This window comes from Octopus bimaculoides, chromosome 3, assembly GCF_046866305.1.
Source record: "Octopus bimaculoides isolate indiv1 chromosome 3, ASM4686630v1, whole genome shotgun sequence".
NCBI lineage: Eukaryota > Metazoa > Mollusca > Cephalopoda > Octopoda > Octopodidae > Octopus > Octopus bimaculoides.
Window position 1 is genome coordinate 80,107,344 of NC_142930.1, and position 18,903 is coordinate 80,126,246.

Sequence of the window (18,903 nt, forward strand, 5' to 3'; positions counted from 1 at the left end):
TTTTTTTGAGAAGATAGGGTGTGATTTGAGGATAATTGGCTACTATCTCTAGCAGGTTGAGCCATCATGAAAAGGCTCTCATCCTGGTTTGTCTACCAAGCAGTTAAAAAACATATTTGTTGTGATAACTGTAACTTATAACTCTGTATTAGACTGGAACATAACTGAATTTTTTAGACTATAATACTAGAAAACGTTTTTAAAAAATCATTGCATAACCACACAATAAGTCTGATATCTAGTGACAGTAATGACAGTACATCCCTGGAAATGGGATGTGGGAGACAACTTAAGTATTAGATCCAGTACCTTTCAGTTCACAAGATCTGCTGCGACAAGACCTGATAAAAAGAAAAGGTAGCAAATTGATTATAACTGTAGTAAGAGAATCCTCACAAGAAATTGGTTTAGACATAGACATGTTGATGACATATAGATCAGCCATGGTGAACAACCATGCTTTTATATGGCCATAATTTTCATGAACTATAATACCTCATGTATAGATAATAGACTATCTGTAACCTGGATGCACATATTTGTCCTGAATGAGAAGCAACAACATTTATGATAAAAAAAAAAACTGGCCTTCACATGGATACATTGAAAAGAATATTCACTATTTCAATAATATGGATGACAAATCTCACCTGTGTGAAGAATTTTGTGAAACAATGCACATTATACCAGGTTGTTCCAACAAAATATACTTAAAAACATAATATAAAGCAAAGCTGTGCTGCCTACACCTTGCCATCTAATTTCAAGTGTTTCAAAGAAAGGATTCTCTGGTACTGATATAAACCTTCTCTTGTCTAAGAAAAATGGCAATATGAAAATAGTATAGAGCTTTAGCATGCAAGCAGACCACATAAGATAATCCATAACGAACCTCACATGAATTTGCTATGACAGAAAGGACTGATACAGCAATATTAAATAATCATAATGTTGTACAGAAGTGAACTGAAAAACTAAGGAATTATACCATTAAGGAATGTGTCTAACATCCCATTTGTCTCTGATATTTTGTCTAAATCCAAATGAAGAAAAGAAAGTCTTGAAATATATCTTAAATTTCTGTTTTTTCTTTCTTTTCCTTACAATATATTTTGCTTTACTATTTTAATTTTCAGAACAAGACCCGTGTTGTATTTGAAACCATTTTTTTGTCAGAGAACACAAAAGTCCTTGTCGAGAGTATCTTTTGGTGGATATATTTAGACTTATTAGAGGTAACAGGGCTGAAATTTTACTCCTTATCACCGATTTGTTTATTTGTTGAACTGAATTTTTATCTTTAATGTTTTTTATTTCTTATAAACTGAGGTATATATATATATATATATATATATATATATATAGCTTTTCTCAATGGTAACCTTTCATTTGTAGCTTGTTAAGGGAATCAATGGCATTGTTACATTGAACACAATCATTATTGTTGTCATCTTCAACATCATCATTGGCATCTATCTTATTGGAATAGTTTTGGTGAAGCATTGTGTGTTATAACTTTAAAGAGATTTGTTGTGTATTGTATTTCATTTCTATATTATTGTTTAGCCCCTGATCAACCCTTATTGAGCTGTCTTATGATCAAAAGTAACCATTCAATCTATTTTCAGACATAATCCAATGCATTCCTCCTTTTTAAGAAGATGAGATTTGAAAGAGATTTTGTGCTATTTCTAGCATTTCTAGAAACTGCATAGAAGTTACCTCATTTACTCATAATACCTCTATTTCCTTGCAACATGTTGCAGTTGAGCAATCTGATAGTCAGTCTGCTTAATGATTAAAAAGTCAACATCATCAATACTGAATTGTGCATTGAACAAACATTTTTCAGTCTTGATGACCTTGTGTAAAATAGGTGTAAAGAAAAGAGTGAAGACTTCTGACACAATGACTTAAAGTTAGGTATTACAGAGAAGATGCCATGGTAGTGGTAGTTGGGGGCAAAAACTTGTGCTTTGGGCATGTTTTTTCAAAATGAATATTAAGTTCTCCTTATCAATCTTTCTCTTCTTGTCCAGTGTAGTCTATTGTTTCTTCTATACACTACAACTGACAGCTTTCAGTTGTGAACACTACCACCCCTTTACACCTTAACCCATAGCTTCACAAAGTGGGTGATATTGCTCACCAGTGGGCGATTTCAACTTACAGGTGGGTGATGGGTGAATTTCTAGAAAATGGTGGGTGATTTGAGATTTTGGTGATTGATGTAACCTTTTGTGGGTGACAAAGAACTTTTAGAAATTCATTCTGCATTTATTTATATCTAGGCATGCCTAGAATAAGAATGTACTTTTATCGATTTGACTACTCACATAAGGCATCCCTTTGTATTAAAAATGTGGACTTGGTTATTGACTGAATATTTTTGTCGCACAGTCATTGAGATGGTTGTCACATGTGCTAAAAATAGCAGCCAAATAGGCCTAGGCCTTGAATCATGCTCTACCACAATTTTTTTTTTACATAAGTGTATGAAGTTCTGCCTGTAGAATACAAATTCGCAAAAAAATTCTGAAAACTCTAAAAAATAAAAAAGTTATGAGGGGTTATATGTCTTGCATAATTCTACAGCTTCATATTGAAACACAAGTGCTATTTTCAGAATGCTGACACAATGTGCAGTCATGCACGAAATGTCAGCTTTGATATTGTGTTTCTTGTGTGGTTGAAAATGATCAGACTTTAAACCTCTACAACTTTTTAAAAACATTTTTTTGGAAAAACTTGAATAAACTTTAATTTTTGAAATACTGGCAGCCAAACAAACTAGATCTGTATTTGCTTCAGTAAAGACATGTCATCTGACTCTACTCTATCAACTTCTTTTCTTGAGAATACCATACTGTCTTTCTGATGCCATCCATAGAAACTCATTTTCACCTTACTCATTCCCCCAGTCAAGGAAATTTATCGACAGTACAGTAGTGATTATTTATCATTTGGATTTATTCCCTCTTCTCAGAACTGTCAGTTACCAATGTGCTTTCTTTGCCATCAAACATTGACCTACAAAGCAAAGAAACCTTCACACTTGAAGTATCACTTTGATGCAAAGCATTCTGAGTAGAAGGCCAAGCCATTGTCATACTCTTTGCAACTGAGTGCTTCTTTCAAAAAGCAAACACAAACATTCAGCACGCTACTTCAGGAAATTAGTATGCAGGAGAATGATGGATTAATTGCATCGTACAACATTGCATGGCTTGTTGCCAAGTCTGGAAAGTCTCACACAATTGGAGAAACATTACTTCACCTAGTTCTCGAAGAGGTTTTGTCAACCATTATGCACGGAAAACCCGATAATATAATGAAAAAAATCCCACTTAATAATAACAAGATTTCTTGATGCATCAATGAAATGGTCAACAATGTCAAATATCAGCTCATTAATATTCTCCAGCGTTCTGAATTATCTACATAAGTGGTTGAGTCAACTGTTGTGTGACAATTAATATATATATTTGGTGTTTCAGCAAAGACCTTCAACCTTGTGAGGAAATGTTGTTCACAGAGAAATTTCTGCTTGATTCAAAAGGTGCAACTATTTTTCACACTCCCAAGTCTTTCCTTTTTGAACATAATATCCCACTCAGTAATATTCTTGCCTGTGCATCTGATGGAGCTCCTTCAATGATAGGAAAATACAGAGGTTTTTCATCTCTCCCAAAGCCTGAAATTTCCCACTGGATACTAACTGTTCATTGCTTGGCACACCAGAAATATTTATGTGGCAAAAAATATGAATAGTAGATTGAACCATGTGCTATGGTTAGTTATCAAGACTGTGAACAAATTGAAGTCCAGTCCCTTGTCTGATTGAATTTTCCGTCAACTCTGTCAGAGAAATGCTGAGGACTATACTAAATTCTTATACCATATCGAAGTGCAGTGGCTGTGAAAAGGAAACTGTGTTTTACACTTTGATAAACTGTTTCATATAATCATACCTTTCTTTGAAGATACTCCACTATCTGCTTCATTGATGGCTGCAAGGTGCGATATCTCTTTTCTTTGTGATATATTCACAAAATTAAATGATTTGAATAAGTTATTGCAAGGAAACAGAAAAACTCTCATTGACTGTAAATCATTTATTTATCACTACCTTCATTTCGAAATTGGTGCTGTATAAGAGTAACATTTCAAAATGTCAATTCCATCAATTTCCACACCTTGATTCTTTGAAAGATGAATTGGTTGATGAGGATTTAACTACATACCGCAACTATTTACAATTATTGCATGGTGACATGGTGGAGTGATTTCAAGATGAATATTCCAAACTGATATAGTAATCCATTTGAGGTCAGTGCAGTCAATTGCATCAGGTTTTTTTTACACAGGTGGGCGATGGAGCATTTTTTTGCTGATAGGTGGGCAACATTCCAATTTGGCATGAAAAGTTTGGGAAACACTGCCTTAACCTATTCGACATTAAACTAACTTTTAAAAAAATGTTGCAAAATTATTTGAAGAAAATAGAAGATAAAACAAAATAGATTCCCCACATCATAGATTTTTCTTTCTTTAGTGATAGAAAAACTACTGAAATCGTCTGTCTGTGGAGATATTTAAAAAGAAAATTGGGAAAAATATTTTAACTGGACAATCTTGAAATATTTAAAGAATATTTTAGAACAAAACTGCATATTCTAAAATTGAGACTATTTTATTCTTGTCAGTTAATAATACCATATGTTTTCCAGAATACAGCCTTTTTTTTTTCATTTTTTTTTTTGATCTTGTTATTGAGGAATACTTTCTGAAATTGTTCTCTCCTAATCTAATTGAAAATCAATAAAAACCAAACTTGTTTACTGAATTTATCTCTGAAAACTGTAAAAGTATCACAGTTTTGTTTGATCAGCAAAGTTTTATTTTATTTTCAACTTTAGTTATTACTTTACAACATTGCTGTTTTACATGACACTTCTGTTTTTCCAATATGATTTACGTAAATCTTTGTTCTGTATTGATTCTGCAGTGTAACAACAGTCACTATAGTGTGTGTGTGTGTGTGTGTGTGTGTGTGCATGTGCGTGTGTGTGTGTGTGTGTGTGTGTGTGTGTGTACATAGCCAGTGTTACACATTAGTATATTGGCAGACAATAAATAAGATACCCAGTTTCTAGCAGCAATATTTAAACATTTCTCACAGCTATGTAAATTAAGGTTAATTATGAGAATAATAATTATTTGATGTAATGAGATATTTTTTCTTGTTTTTATTATTTTTTTTATATGCTTGCTTATAAGATAAATTTATGCTTGTCTTACATGCAAACTAATACACAATGTGAAGTAGAGTACATAATATACCATACAGAAATTTATTTATCTAATTCTGTATAAGAATGCTTAATTAGTCTTGCTGTGAAATTGTTAAGGAGTAAAAGCCATACAATAGAAAGAGTGTATAGTTCTGACAATGGCAGTATCTCGATTTCTTAGTTGTTTGAGTTTATTAGGCATTATTTTCACTGTTCAAGCTTTATCTCTCACTCTCTCTCTCTCTCTCACACACACACACACACACACACACATAAATTTGAGGCAGGTGGTTTCAACAGACATATTAGGTAGCACTCTATTGGATTTCATGGTGTACACAGAACTTACAGATTTGATTCTAGAAATGAGGAGAGAACAAGGCTGCTGGAGTTCTGTGATGTGACTGACTGGTTGGTTGATCTGCAGCACTAACTCAGAAAGCCTACCAGCCACTTGATCACCTATCAATCTGGTGGGCACATAAACCAGATTGATTACATCCTCACCAAAAAACAGGTAAAGCAGACTCTTGTGAATGCAGTCTTTTTCTTGTGAAGAATGTATTTCACAATATAGGTTAGTAGTTAGTGACAAAAACTAAGAGCTACTTGGACTCAGAGACACAAACTTATCTGGAAAAGGAGGATATGGAAGCTTAAGGATCTTTTTAACAGTTAGAGATTTAGAGAAGTTTTAATTGAGGCATTTGATGAGAAGGAAGAGACAGAGACACATAATATACAGGACAAATGGAAGTTCTTATAGAACAACCTGCTGGTGTAAAGTTCCACCTGATTAAGGTTGACATGGTGTTAGAACAGTGAGGGATATAGCGCCACAAAAATGAAGAAGCAGGATTGGAAGAATGGGAGCAGCAGAAAAGTATACCAGGTAGCTTGAAGAGAAGCTAGAAGACAGTGAGGGAAGAAACTGAAAGAAAGAGGTTTGTCAATGTTCTATGGCATGAGGACAAAATGCAGTGATTCAGAGAAAATCAAGATGTGGTAGAGATGTGTGTACAGAAGGGTAATTGTACACTTCTACACAGTGGTTCTGAAAACAAAGAAGCATGGAGGTGTTATATTAGAGAATGAATGGAAGAAAGAGCAGGTTCTGCTATTCATGTTGACAGCAGTATAATAGATGAAGCAATTAAGGATATGAAGACAGGGAAAGATGCTGACCCATCACAAATTATTACTGAGATGCTTAAAATATCTGATGGAGTGGGATACAGCTCAGTCACCTGTATAGTAAATCAAGTTGTACAGGAAGGTATCATACCCAGCAGTTGGTGTAACAGCATTATTGTCAACTGTTATAAGGATAAAGGAGATTTCTTAGAAGTAATTACAGAGAAATAAAATTGTTTGACCAGATCATGAAAGTATAGAAAGATTTACAAGTTAACTAATTAGGAAGAGAGTTAAATTAAATACAGTTTAGTTTTGTACTTGGGAGAAACACTACTGATGCTCTCTTTCTCATAAGGTAACTGCAGGAGAAATATTTATCCAAAAGTAAATCTGGAAAAAGCTTTGACAGGTTGCTTGCTCCTTCATCTGGTGGTCACTGCAGAAGGGAAGAGTAGATGAATGGCTGGTGAGAATTGTTCAAGCCATGTACAAGGTTGCTTTCAGTAAGGTGAGAGTTGGGCATGAGTACAGTAATGAATTTAGTGTGCAAGTAGGAGTTCACTAGGGTTCAGTTGTCATTCCTTTCCTATTTATTGTAGTCTTCCTAACTATAACTGAGGAATTTAAGATTGGTTGCCTATGGAAACTCCTCTGTGCTAATGACCTTGTTCTTATAGCTGAAACTGTAGTAGAATTAGAAATGAAATTCCAGATGTGGAAGCAAATCCTAGAATCAAAGGACCTTAAATCTAACTTAACAAAAACCAAAGTTCTTAGTAGGAAAAACAGATAGGATGTTAATTCCTTCAGGTAATTGGTCCTATTCACTATTTAGAAAAGGTGTAGGTAAAAATTCTACATGGTGTACTCAATGCAAACTATGGATACATAAAAGGTGCAGTGGAATCAAAGGAAGGTTAGCAGAGAAAGTAAACTTCATTTGTGGCATATTTACTGGCGCAATAGACACTAATAACACATGGGAAATAGATTTTTCTGGAATGCCCTGTAGGATCCTTAGATGTAATAGATAGTTTCTGTCACCTACATGACCTAACTATCAGTGGAAGGATATGTTCTGAATGTATAGTTGCTAAAATACATTACATTGATGGTAACAAAAGGGCTCTCTCAGAGTAAAAAGCAGATTGTATGATGTTTGTTTACAAACATCAATGCTGCATGGTGGTGAAACTTAGACTATGAATACAGAGGACATGTGAAGACTACAAAAAAATGAAGCTAACATGCTCCACTGAATGTGCAATGTTAGTGTACATGTACTGCAAAGTATAAATGTGTTGAAAGAAAAATTGAGTATAAAAGCATCAGATGTAATGTGCAAGAGAGAAGACTGCACTGATATAGTCATGTGATGCATATAGATGAGGACAGTTGTGTAAAGTACTGCTGATTGCTAAAGGTGGGAAGAGCCTGTGGAAGAGGGAATCTTAGGAAGATGTGAGATGAAACAGTGAAGACCAGCCTCAAGATGTTGAACCTTAGGGAGGAGATGCCAAAAGACTGAAATCAGTGGTACTATGCTGCACTTGAGAAGATGCAGCGATCCCAACAAAATGACGTACTGTCTAGCTTTCCCCTGCAATTCATCTTCTAACACCTATCACTCCATCAGTCTTCTAATTGCAGTACCTCTCACTCAAGGTGCTGTAAATGATACTATTTATCCTCTTACACTTCACATTGTGTTCCTACTACTGTCCCTTATCACCTCCTCCTTCTCCCTGAGCCATTCTTATTTCCTTCACCCTGCCACCTTAAACTGATATTCACTGTGTCTACCACAATCCCCATCTCTAATTAACTGTAAAACTGCTTAAACATTATCGTGAACTTACCTACTTACCCACCCACTGTTCTTTTGTCTCTGGGCAGCACAGATATATGAACAGATTCTCAAACCACCTATGTGGGGCAAATGTACACTTTAAAGACTAGAATGAATAGTGAAATATCAAATTCCTATAATGCAACTACAGAAGCAGGAAAAAAATATAATCTACATTTGTGAGAACTTTCTGTTCCTCTTATATTCACCTTCCTGCCTCTCATATTCACCTTGTACCTTGAAGGTACACTCTCAATGTTTCTGTCTCCAGCTGGGGAAGCCATATATCCCCTTTTTAGGAAAACACCTGTTCCTGTCCCTCTTTCATACTTACACCTCCTTCAATACTAGAACCCACTCAGTTGAAGGGGTCTTGTCTTGTGAGCACTTGGTAACCTTATGAGTGCCAGTGCCAGTGCCACAAAAAGGGCACCTAGTGCTTTCTATAAAGTGTTTGACATCAGGAAGGGTAGGCAGCCATAGAAACCTTACCAAAATATATATTTAGGAATTCAGCACCGTTTTCTGGCTTGTTGGTTCCTGTTGAACCATCCAACCTAAGACAACATGGAAAATGCATGTTAAACAATAATGATGATAACTTGATATCTGTCATTGACTTTGGTAAAGTTTGAAGAACTTATGACCTTACAAATAAACATAAAACACACAAAAAACATGAAAATAAAGAAATAATAAGTCTCCTCTGTCAGTTTGTTTTATGTTTTTCATGGTTGCCAGTGCTGCATAACTAGCAACCATGCTGGTGGTACGTAAAAAGCACCCACTACACTTTTGGAGTGGCTGGCATTAGGAAGGGCATCCAACCATAGAAACCATATCAAATCAGATTGGAATCTGGTGTAGCTCCCCAGCTTGCCAGTTTTCAGTCAAACAGTCCAACCCATGCAAGTATGGAAAATGGACATTAACTAAAGATGATGATAATGATGATCTGTGAGAATTTTCTGTCCTGCTGTAATTTCCATATTATTTAATAGGAACATTGTAAAGGTCAGTTTCAGTTACATATTAAATATGGGAATCTTAATAAATCAAACCTTAAAAGCACTCATTATCTCAGAATTTAAACATAATTGAGTTGTAGAGGTTTAAGAAAATATATAGTTTATTTTGCTATGGTGACAGCCAACTATAGAAAAGAAAAAGGTACATAGGATTTTTAAAATTAAATAAATAAATAAAAGCCATTATTTACAACATACCAATCCTTTCTGAAACATATAATAAGAAATGTGCTAGTTTCGTTAATTATAAGAAAAGTAAGAAATAATAATTGAAATAAATAGTCAATCATTAAACCTGTGAAGGATTAAACTTTGCATAAAAATACCAAGTAGTTGTGCAATGTTAAGAGAGAAAAGTGCAAGTGAGATGGTAAAGTAGATCATTGTTGTTTAGTGACAACTACATTGGTGTTGTTATGTAATTTAACAGGAATGATACAGATGAAATCATTTGGTGGTGGAAGACATTCTTGATAGAGGATGACATGGGATCATGTACCTTGGTCAGAGCTGAGAACATTGAACTTTGCAGATAAGTTAACATGATGCAAATCCATCCTACTCACATCAGTGTTGGAAAATGAACATCAAAATGACATTTCTGATTATGATGATGATGCTATTGCCACCATAGCTGAGGAAAATGACCCAACAATAGTGTAGACAGGTCTTCCAACAGATTACTTAGTTTAGTAACAATATGGTTCTAAATGTCTTAACAAGTGCTACAGCATCACTTAGTGTTGTTTTTCTTTAGCACCAAATAGGTTGTAGTTAATGTTTTGTACTGCATAATTAGAGATTGTTTCTTTTCTTTTCTATTTACAGCCTACTATGCATCAAAGCAAAGAACTGCTATTTTCACGCATGGCTGAAAAATATGTTGCAATGCTGATGTCCATCCCAACTGGTTATAATGATGTCATTCTCAATGTAAGTTGTTGTTGTTACTACTACTACTACTACTACTACTACTACTACTACTACTACTAGAGTGTGGATTTGAGAGAAATGGTAGAAAGTTGGAATAAATTCTTACAGAGTATTTAGTCTTGTCTTGTGTTCAAAGTCTACAAGGATCAACTCTTGACTTTCAGTGGTAAAAAAAATAAGTACAACTCATGTACTTGTGTTTAGCCCTACCCTTATACATTAACAGAGAATTATCATTATTAACAGTACTGCATGCCATAGCAATTTCCTTTAGAATTTACAAACATTTCTACAATATTTCTTGCAATAATTTACATTTTCTGAGGGCATCCAAATTATTTGTAATTTTTGGTAACCTCTGATAGCAGTGAGGTCATTTTATAGAGTCACTCAGAGACAAACAGGTATTTGACAATGAGATTTTTAAACTTGCTTCTTCAAAATATTCAGCTATACAGCTGATTCAAATGATGTATCCTAAGAAATGCCAGTTTACGAGTCATAAAGTCAAAGCTCAGGTGGCAGCTGCCTCTCTTTTCATAAAGTTCTGTGTTGCTGATGTTGTTAGATTATTGGTTACTGTGTAAAATAACTTTATTCTTAACTGAAAAGAATCTAGCTTTCTCATCTGATTCTTCATATTTCTCACAAACTGACATTTCATAACAGCACACATCATGAATATTTTTGTTTGGTTTCTTCTTTGAAGTTTATATTCTGTTATATGTAGCTGCTGTGACACAACTGTTTTGAAGAAGACATTACAATATGAAATGACTTCTCTACTTATCGTGTCGTATATTTGATGTGACTTCTGTGATGTTCTCTCTCAATGATCTATGTACTGAACAGCACTTAACATGCTTTTGGGATAGATCACATCAGTCATTAGCTTAGAATTGTTGTTCTCTCTTGGTGATATTTATTGCTGTCTGATCTGGTATGGAAAGTATTCTGATACTAATAAAAAATTGCTGCATTTTAAAGACATTCATTAATTCGTTTTACATTACCATAAGAAGTTTCATCAATGATCAGAGAGAGAAAATAAAAATAAAAAAATGCTTTCATTGTTATTACCCCAAAATGTATCATATCTTATATTTCTTTTTGACTTTATTTTCACCATCATCACAGGATTGTGATTTACTTCTCTGAGTAAATTTTTGTTCTTCAATAAAATGTTTTATAATACTTAGAAATGTGGATAACAATTGTCAAATTGGAATCAATTTGACAATTGTGGTGGTGGTGGTGGTGGTGGCGGTTGTTGTTGTTGTTGTTTCTCCCTTCAAGATAATATAAATAAATTGGTTACAGAATATTCTTAAAATTTATTTTATCATCCTGACACTAGTAACCATAAAAATCTACAACAACCTGTTGCTCAACCACATGCAGCTGTACACAGCTAGAACTTGTGAAGGTCTGGTTAAAAAACCTAAATGGTTTCAGGAAAAGATAGGTCTACTTTTGGACAGATCTTAACAGTTAGAAGAACCATTGATGAAGTCAGGGTTAAAAACCTTCAAGCAGTCTTGGACTATTTATGGATTTCTCAAAAAGCCTTCAATTCTCTCCTTCAAAGTAAAATGGAGCAAATTTTTGAGGTGCCCTCATGTGGTAGTAGCAGCAGTGCAGTTATGATTTTTTTACAAAAACACAAGAGCTTAAGTGTGATCACCTGATGAAGACATTGACTTCTTCAACATCAATGCAGATGTCTTGCAAGACATGTCTTGCATCATTTTTATTTCTTATCTGTGTGGACTACATTCTTTGCACTTCATCATCATCGTTTAATGTCCACTTTCCATGCTAGCATGGGTTGGACGATTTGACTGAGGACTGGTGAAACTGGATGGCAACACCAGGCTCCAATCTAAATTTGGCAGAGTTTCTACAGCTGGATGCCCTTCCTAACGCCAACCACTCAGAGAGTGTAGTAGGTGCTTTTACGTGTCACCTGCACGAAGGCCAGTCAGGCGATACTGGCAATGGCCACGCTCAAAATGGTGCATCTTATGTGCCACCCGCACAAGAGCCAGTCCAGGGGCACTGGCAACGATCTTACTTGGCTTGCCAGGTCTTCTCACGCACAGCACATTTCTAAAGGTCTCGGTCAGTAGTCATCGCCTCGGTGAGGCCCAATGTACGAAGGTCTTGCCTCATCACCTCAGCCCAGGTCTTCCTGGGCCTACCTCTTCCACGGGTTCCCTCAACTGTTAGGGTGTGGCACTTTTTCACGCAGCTAACCTCATCCATTCTCACCACATGTCCATACCAGCGCAATCGTCTCTCTTGCACACCACAACTGATGTTCAGCTTTTCTCTCACTGACGGGTATTCATATTGACATTACACATCCAACGGAGCATACTGGCTTCATTCCTTGCGAGCTTACGCATGTCCTCAGCAGTCACGGCCCATGTTTCACTGCCATGTAGCATGGCTGTTCGTACACATGCATCATACAGTCTGCCTTTTACTCTGAGTGAGAGTCCCTTTGTCGCCAGCAGAGGTAAGAGCTCTCTAAACTTTGCCCAGGCTATTCTTATTCTAGCAGCTACACTTTCAGCGCACCCACCCCCACTACTAACTTGGTCGCCCAGATAGCGGAAGCTATCGACTACCTCAAGTTTTTCACCCTGGAATGAGATAAAATATCTAGAAGGGAGAGAGAACAGGAGGTTGTGAAGTTTGTCTTTCCCAAGGTTATTAGTAAAGTCATATAGATTCCAACATCAAAGTTCCTGTCATAAAACACAAATATTAATGAAACCAAAATGTGGAGAAGAATCTCAATTGTATTAGAGGTAACAACAAAAGTAGCTCTAATGATAACTGTTAGCACTACTGGACCATATCAACAACCTAATTCCTTTTGACTGGACACAAAGTATATTTAAAGAAAAAAAAATAGATTGAATTAAACCAATATATTACTGGTACAAATTCTATCTATCCTGGACAATGAGGGGAGTGGGAGGGATGAGTGGATGAAACTTGAACACTAATATAAATCCCAACAATCTTATCACATTCTAAATAGTTTTAATAATAACGTTCATGTCTTATAGATGTATAGGGCCTCTGATTTAAAAGATTGCAAGATATTCATGCCTTTCTGAATAACAGTACTATTAGAGGAATGAAATATTTACATAAGTTTCACAATAACAAAATATACCAAGCATATTTTCCCTACTAAATTGGAAGTTTAAGCCTTGCAGGCCCTTAACCAACCCCCTGCCTTTATTTCCTCCACCATCAACTTTAGCCATGTCTTACTTAGCCTTTCCCTTTCTGCTACTTCCTTCCACATTAATTTCCATTACTCCTCTCAGACTTTTTCAGCATATGATCAAGCTATCTTGTTCCATTTCTCTTCACAAGATCCATCACTGGTTCTATTCCCAACTCACTCTTTTTCCCTTCTCTCATCCACTGAATCAGTCTAGTTTCTGTTCTTTAGAGCCTTCTCTGCTGCTACTTTGTGTTCATTACTCATGTCTCACTCTTATAAATCATAAGCACTCTCCACACATGCAACATACATCATTTCCTTCAGTCACAGTGACAGTCTATTAGTACTCAAAAGTATGCTACTCAGTTCCAAGAACTTTTTCCATATGCATCTCACTGTAGTCACCATTACCAAGTCCCATGGCTGGTTGTTGACAAATTTTTCCACTTTTTAAGGGTAATGTACCCAGTATTTCTGCTGTTCTAATGGCAATTCTGCATTTGAAAAAATATCTAATTTGTATCATGTATATATATGTATCTGTGTAACAAAATCTACCTTCTCTTGTCACCCTACCACAAAAATAACAGATACAGAATATACTGATGGCACTGCTCTCTTCACGGGCATAAGCTACCCCCTTCTATATGACAATATCACTAGAATGCTTTTGAAGTCTGTTTATTCAGAGCTTACCTGGGACTAGTGAAAATGAACAAATAATCAAAAGAGAGTGTCCATCTTGTTAATTGGATGGCTATTGTATAGACATTATTCACACATGCACTGGTATGGCTGTGTGGTTAAAAGGCTAGCTTTGCAACCACATGGTTTTGGGTTCATTCCCACTGTGAAGCCCCTTGGGCAAGTGTCTTCTACTATAGCCCCAGGCTGACAATGCTTGTGAGTGAATTTGGTAGACAGAAACTGTGTGGGAGCCCAAGGATGGAGAGGAATAAAGTTGGTATGCTCCACTGGATGTGCGATGTCAGTGTGCATATGCAACAGTGCATTGGTGTATTGAGAAAGAAGTTGGGCATAAGAGGTATTATATGCTGTGTGCAAGAGAGGAGACTCCTCTGGTATGGTCACATGGTGTGGATGGATGAGGATAGTTGCATAAAGGAGTGTTGATCATTTAAAGTGGAGGGAAGTTGTGGAAGAGGGGGAGACCTAGGAAGACATGGGATGAAGTATTGAAGGCTTATCTCAAGATACTGAGCCTTATGAAGGAGATGATGGAGGACAAAGATATGTGGTACATTGCTGTACTCAGGAAGACCTGCCCACCACAACAGAATTAAGATCCTAAAAACTAAGGTGCCACATAAAAAGCATTTGTGTGGGTGCTGGTGCCATATAAAAATCACCTAGTACATTCTTGTAAAGTGGTTGGTGTCAGGAAAGGCATCCAGCCATAGAAACCAAGTCAAAACAGGCTATGGAGTCTGGTGTGGCCCCTGGCTTTGCCATTTTCTGTCAAGCTGTCCAACTCATGTTAGCATGGAAAATAGATATTAAATGATGATGATGATGGTGATATATAACTACACACACACACACACACATACATGTGTGTGTTTTTGTGTTGTTCCCTGCTCCATTTAACAACTGGTGTCAATTTGTTTACAGTCCTCTAACTTAGCAGTTTGGCAACAGAACCAACTGAATTAGAGCCAGGCTTAAAACATACGTATTAGGGCCGATCTGTTTGCTTAAAATCCTTGAAGGTGGTGTCTCAGTATAGCTGCAGTCCCGTGAATGAAACAAGTAAAAGATAAATAGAATTAATATATACCCAGGTAACTGAAAATACAATTAAGTAGGAACATCATGATCATCATCATTGTTTCTGTCTTTGTTTCTGAAAAACGTGTGTATTGTTACATGGCCAAAAAATAACTGACTGGAAGTAGAAAGAGATAGTGAAAGTGGTTTTTGAAGGCAGAAGAGTACAAAAATGGCCAGTGTGTGCGTGCATGTGCATGCTTGTGTGTGTGTGTGTGTGTGTCTGTGAGTATCTGTGTGCATGTATGTTTGTGTTTATATGAGTGATGTGTATGTGAGGGAGTGTAAGATTTAGTGGTGGATGGATGTGTGGTTGAGGCAAGGTGATACATGTGTGAGTGCATGGGTGTTGCTGCATGTGTATGAATGTATTTATGTGTGTACATGGGCCTGTGTGTATATGCATATGTGTCTGCATGTGTGTGTGTGTGTGTGTATGTGTGTGTCGCTGTGGGTGAAGACTTTTTGTACATACTAAGATATGGAAATGTGTGTATGGGACATGTATGTGGTGTGTGTGTGGGGGGGGGGGTGTAAGTTATGTATATGGGTATGTGGAAGATAAATCAAAAAATTAAAATTAAAATAAAATAAAATGATAAAAAAAGAAAATGAAAGTGGAAGCTGTTTCAGGAAGGAGTGAAGTGTCAAGTCCAAACAATTCATAGTGTGAAAATGTAGCACTGTTCTTGGCGAAATCTAATGGTGGTAGTTCCATGGTATAAGGTCAGGTTGAAGACAGGTGTTCGGAGTGGTTGGTTGAGCAAAAGTGACAGGTGGCAGGGGGAGGTGGATATCTCTTAAATGTTTTGTAAATCTATTGGCTACATGACACTCAAGCTAACCAACCTATAACGAGTTGCAAAGGGTACATTTCAGGCAATAGATGGTGTTACAAGAGATACAAGAGAAAGAGCCACCAGATATGAATAATATGTTGGTTGGTTCCAGTGAGGAAGGTGGTGTTGGTGATGAAGGGACAAGTGTGGAAACAGGGTCTGGAGCAAGGGAAGGATTCAGGATGGATGGGAGTTGGGGGGAGGAGGAAGCTATGGACCAGTAAGTTAAATAGGTTATGGGCATGTTTGAAGGAGGAGAGAGGTAACTGGTGAAAACAGATGGTGGTAGGATCACATTGGTGATGGCAGAAGGCCCGTAAGATTTTCTGATAAAGGGGTAAGGAATAGGGGTGGAAAAGGAGGGGAAAGGTGATGCAGTTGGAAGACAGGTGTGGGGAAGGAGAGAGGCCCGAGGTGTGATCAGCCTCAGTGGGTACAGGTAGGGCAGCTTGGACAAAGGTGAAGGGATATCCACAACAAGTGACCGGATGGGCTAAGTATTGAGAATGAGTCTCAAAATCCTGGAGATGGAAAAATTGGAAGTAGGAAATGGCCTGTTTTGTGTGGAAGGGGTGGGAAAAGGAAAAGTTGAGGTACAAGTGGGAGTCAATAGTTTTGAAGAAGGCAGAAGTGGTAAGAGAGTGGATGAGAGAATCAGTAGAGAGAGAGATGAACAGAAAGTTGACAGAAGTGTTGAAGATGACAGAGGTAAAATCAAGGGAAGAATGAAAAGCAGAAATGAAAGAGATGAAATTAGTGAGTTGTTCATGGGAGGAGGTAGTCTCAATACAGTTGTCTAAGAACCAACCATATAGGTCTGGGGTCAGTCAGGACAAGACATTAAAATAAAGATGGAGAATTATGCATCTACACAATTTTTTATTGTTACAGTCTTTTATACAATATATTCTCTTTAAGCCACCATTCAACATATGTTTCTGCAGCATGGATATCTTGTTATGTGGTGTCCATTTTCATCCTACAGGTTTAGCTACGTTAAGATTTCATCCTGGTTAAATGTATCCATGCAGCATTATTCAATGTGCTGCCATTAGTAGAGTTTGAAGTGAACTCTCTCTCTCTCTCTCTCTCTCTTATATGTATGCATGTATGTATGTATGTATTCATATATATATGTATATATATATAACGTGAAGTATATTTGCCACTTAAATGCAGCTGAACCCTAAGGGTGGATGTTACTGTTGCTTTTAGCCCCAGGAGAACATCTCCTCCAGCTGGCTATTGACACACATCTGTGTCCTGTCTGTATTTGCAAAGGGAAGTCATCCTTCCCATCTTGATCTACGATAGGCACGGACTCGAGTTTCTGGGTATTTACCCGTCCTCAGCGTACAACAATCGCCGATTTTTGATGCGAAAGATGTTCTGATGCAAATTCGTATATACTTTTTCCAGTGAAAATATTCACTGATCTCGAAAAAGCGATTGTTGTACGCTGAGGACGGGTAAATACTCAGAAACGCGAATCCGTACGTATCGCAGATCAAGATGGGAAGGATGACTTCCCTTTGCAAATACAGACGGGACACAGATGTGTGTCAATAGCCAGCTGGAGGAGATGTTCTCCTGGGGCTAAAAGCAACAGTAACATCTACCCTTAGGGTTCAGCCACATTTAAGTGGCAAATATACTTCACGTTGTCGTGCAGTTACTGTTAATACCTTGTTCAGAGATTTAACATATATATATATATATATATATATATATATATTTGTTTTACAAGATTCTTGATGTGAAATCGTGTGTTGAAACAGATATTGTTGTATTTGGGGATGGTCATGTTGCCAGTTTATCCAATAAAAACACATGCACTATATATTTGGTGTTAATTTGCTTCAGCTTTATATAACATTATATATATATATATATATATATATATATATATATATATATATAATGTAATATAAAGATATATATACATATATTTATATATATATATATATATATATATATATATACACATGTACATATATATATATATAGATATATATATATATATAGAGGAAAATGAAAAAAAGCCAGAATGCTGAACTGGAAGCATAATTTAATAAAGATTTTTTCTAACCGGTTTTCATTGCGAAGAAACAAATTATCAAGAAGAAGGAGAATGAAAATGTTTTTTTACAAAGAAGTACAAAATGAAGAAAATAATATATAAAACAATAACATATAAAAAAATAATATATAAAAAAATAAATATACCCATACATTATATTGTCTTTGAACTTTTGTAGTTCAATAGTAGTTCATGTATAAATTGGTAGGAAAAATAAGGATGCATGAAAGTTGAGAGTTTTGTTAGGTTTAAAAAAAGGGTTAAAAGTTTGTGTTAAGCAGGAAATGTGGTGTCAAAACAGGAAGTGTGTGTAAGGGGAGACAAGTGTTTTTAGTTAGAGTTATGAACTCTTTTTTTCCCAACAGGAAGTTTGTGTCTGTTCATAGAGAAATAAGGTCATTGAGGGGTGTGTGTGTTAAGAAGTGGTTGGAATTTCTCTATGAAAAGATTCTCCTTGTTGATTCTTTCTTGTGTGGAGATTCTGTCTTTACATTGATAGAAAGGGAATATAATGAATTTAGGGTTTTTTGTTTCTGGCGCAAGAGTCTATGTGGCCACTGAGTGGAATTTGGCGGTATTGAGGGAGGTTTATTTGTTCCTTATGGACAGCTACTCTTCTGCGTAATGGGCGGCTCTTCTGTCCGATATAGAAGTTTTGGCAACCTGCGCAAGTAAGGACATAAATTAGGTTACCCGAGGAACAAGAGA

General features: G+C 36.3%; 1 protein-coding gene across 4 annotated transcripts in view; it reads left to right on the forward strand.

The window, feature by feature from the left end:
• LOC106875464 (protein FAM227B) overlaps nt 1-18,903 on the forward strand; it is a 158,998-nt gene that overhangs the window by 92,498 nt on the left and 47,597 nt on the right. For 3 of the 4 annotated variants that reach the window (XM_089349312.1, XM_089349313.1, XM_089349315.1), the window contains 2 exons: nt 1,137-1,235; nt 10,137-10,241. In XM_089349312.1, coding sequence (XP_089205438.1) covers nt 1,137-1,235; nt 10,137-10,241 — 204 coding nt within the window. The remainder of the gene's footprint in view (nt 1-1,136; nt 1,236-10,136; nt 10,242-18,903) is intronic. The other variant, XM_089349314.1, reaches the window with a different exon arrangement.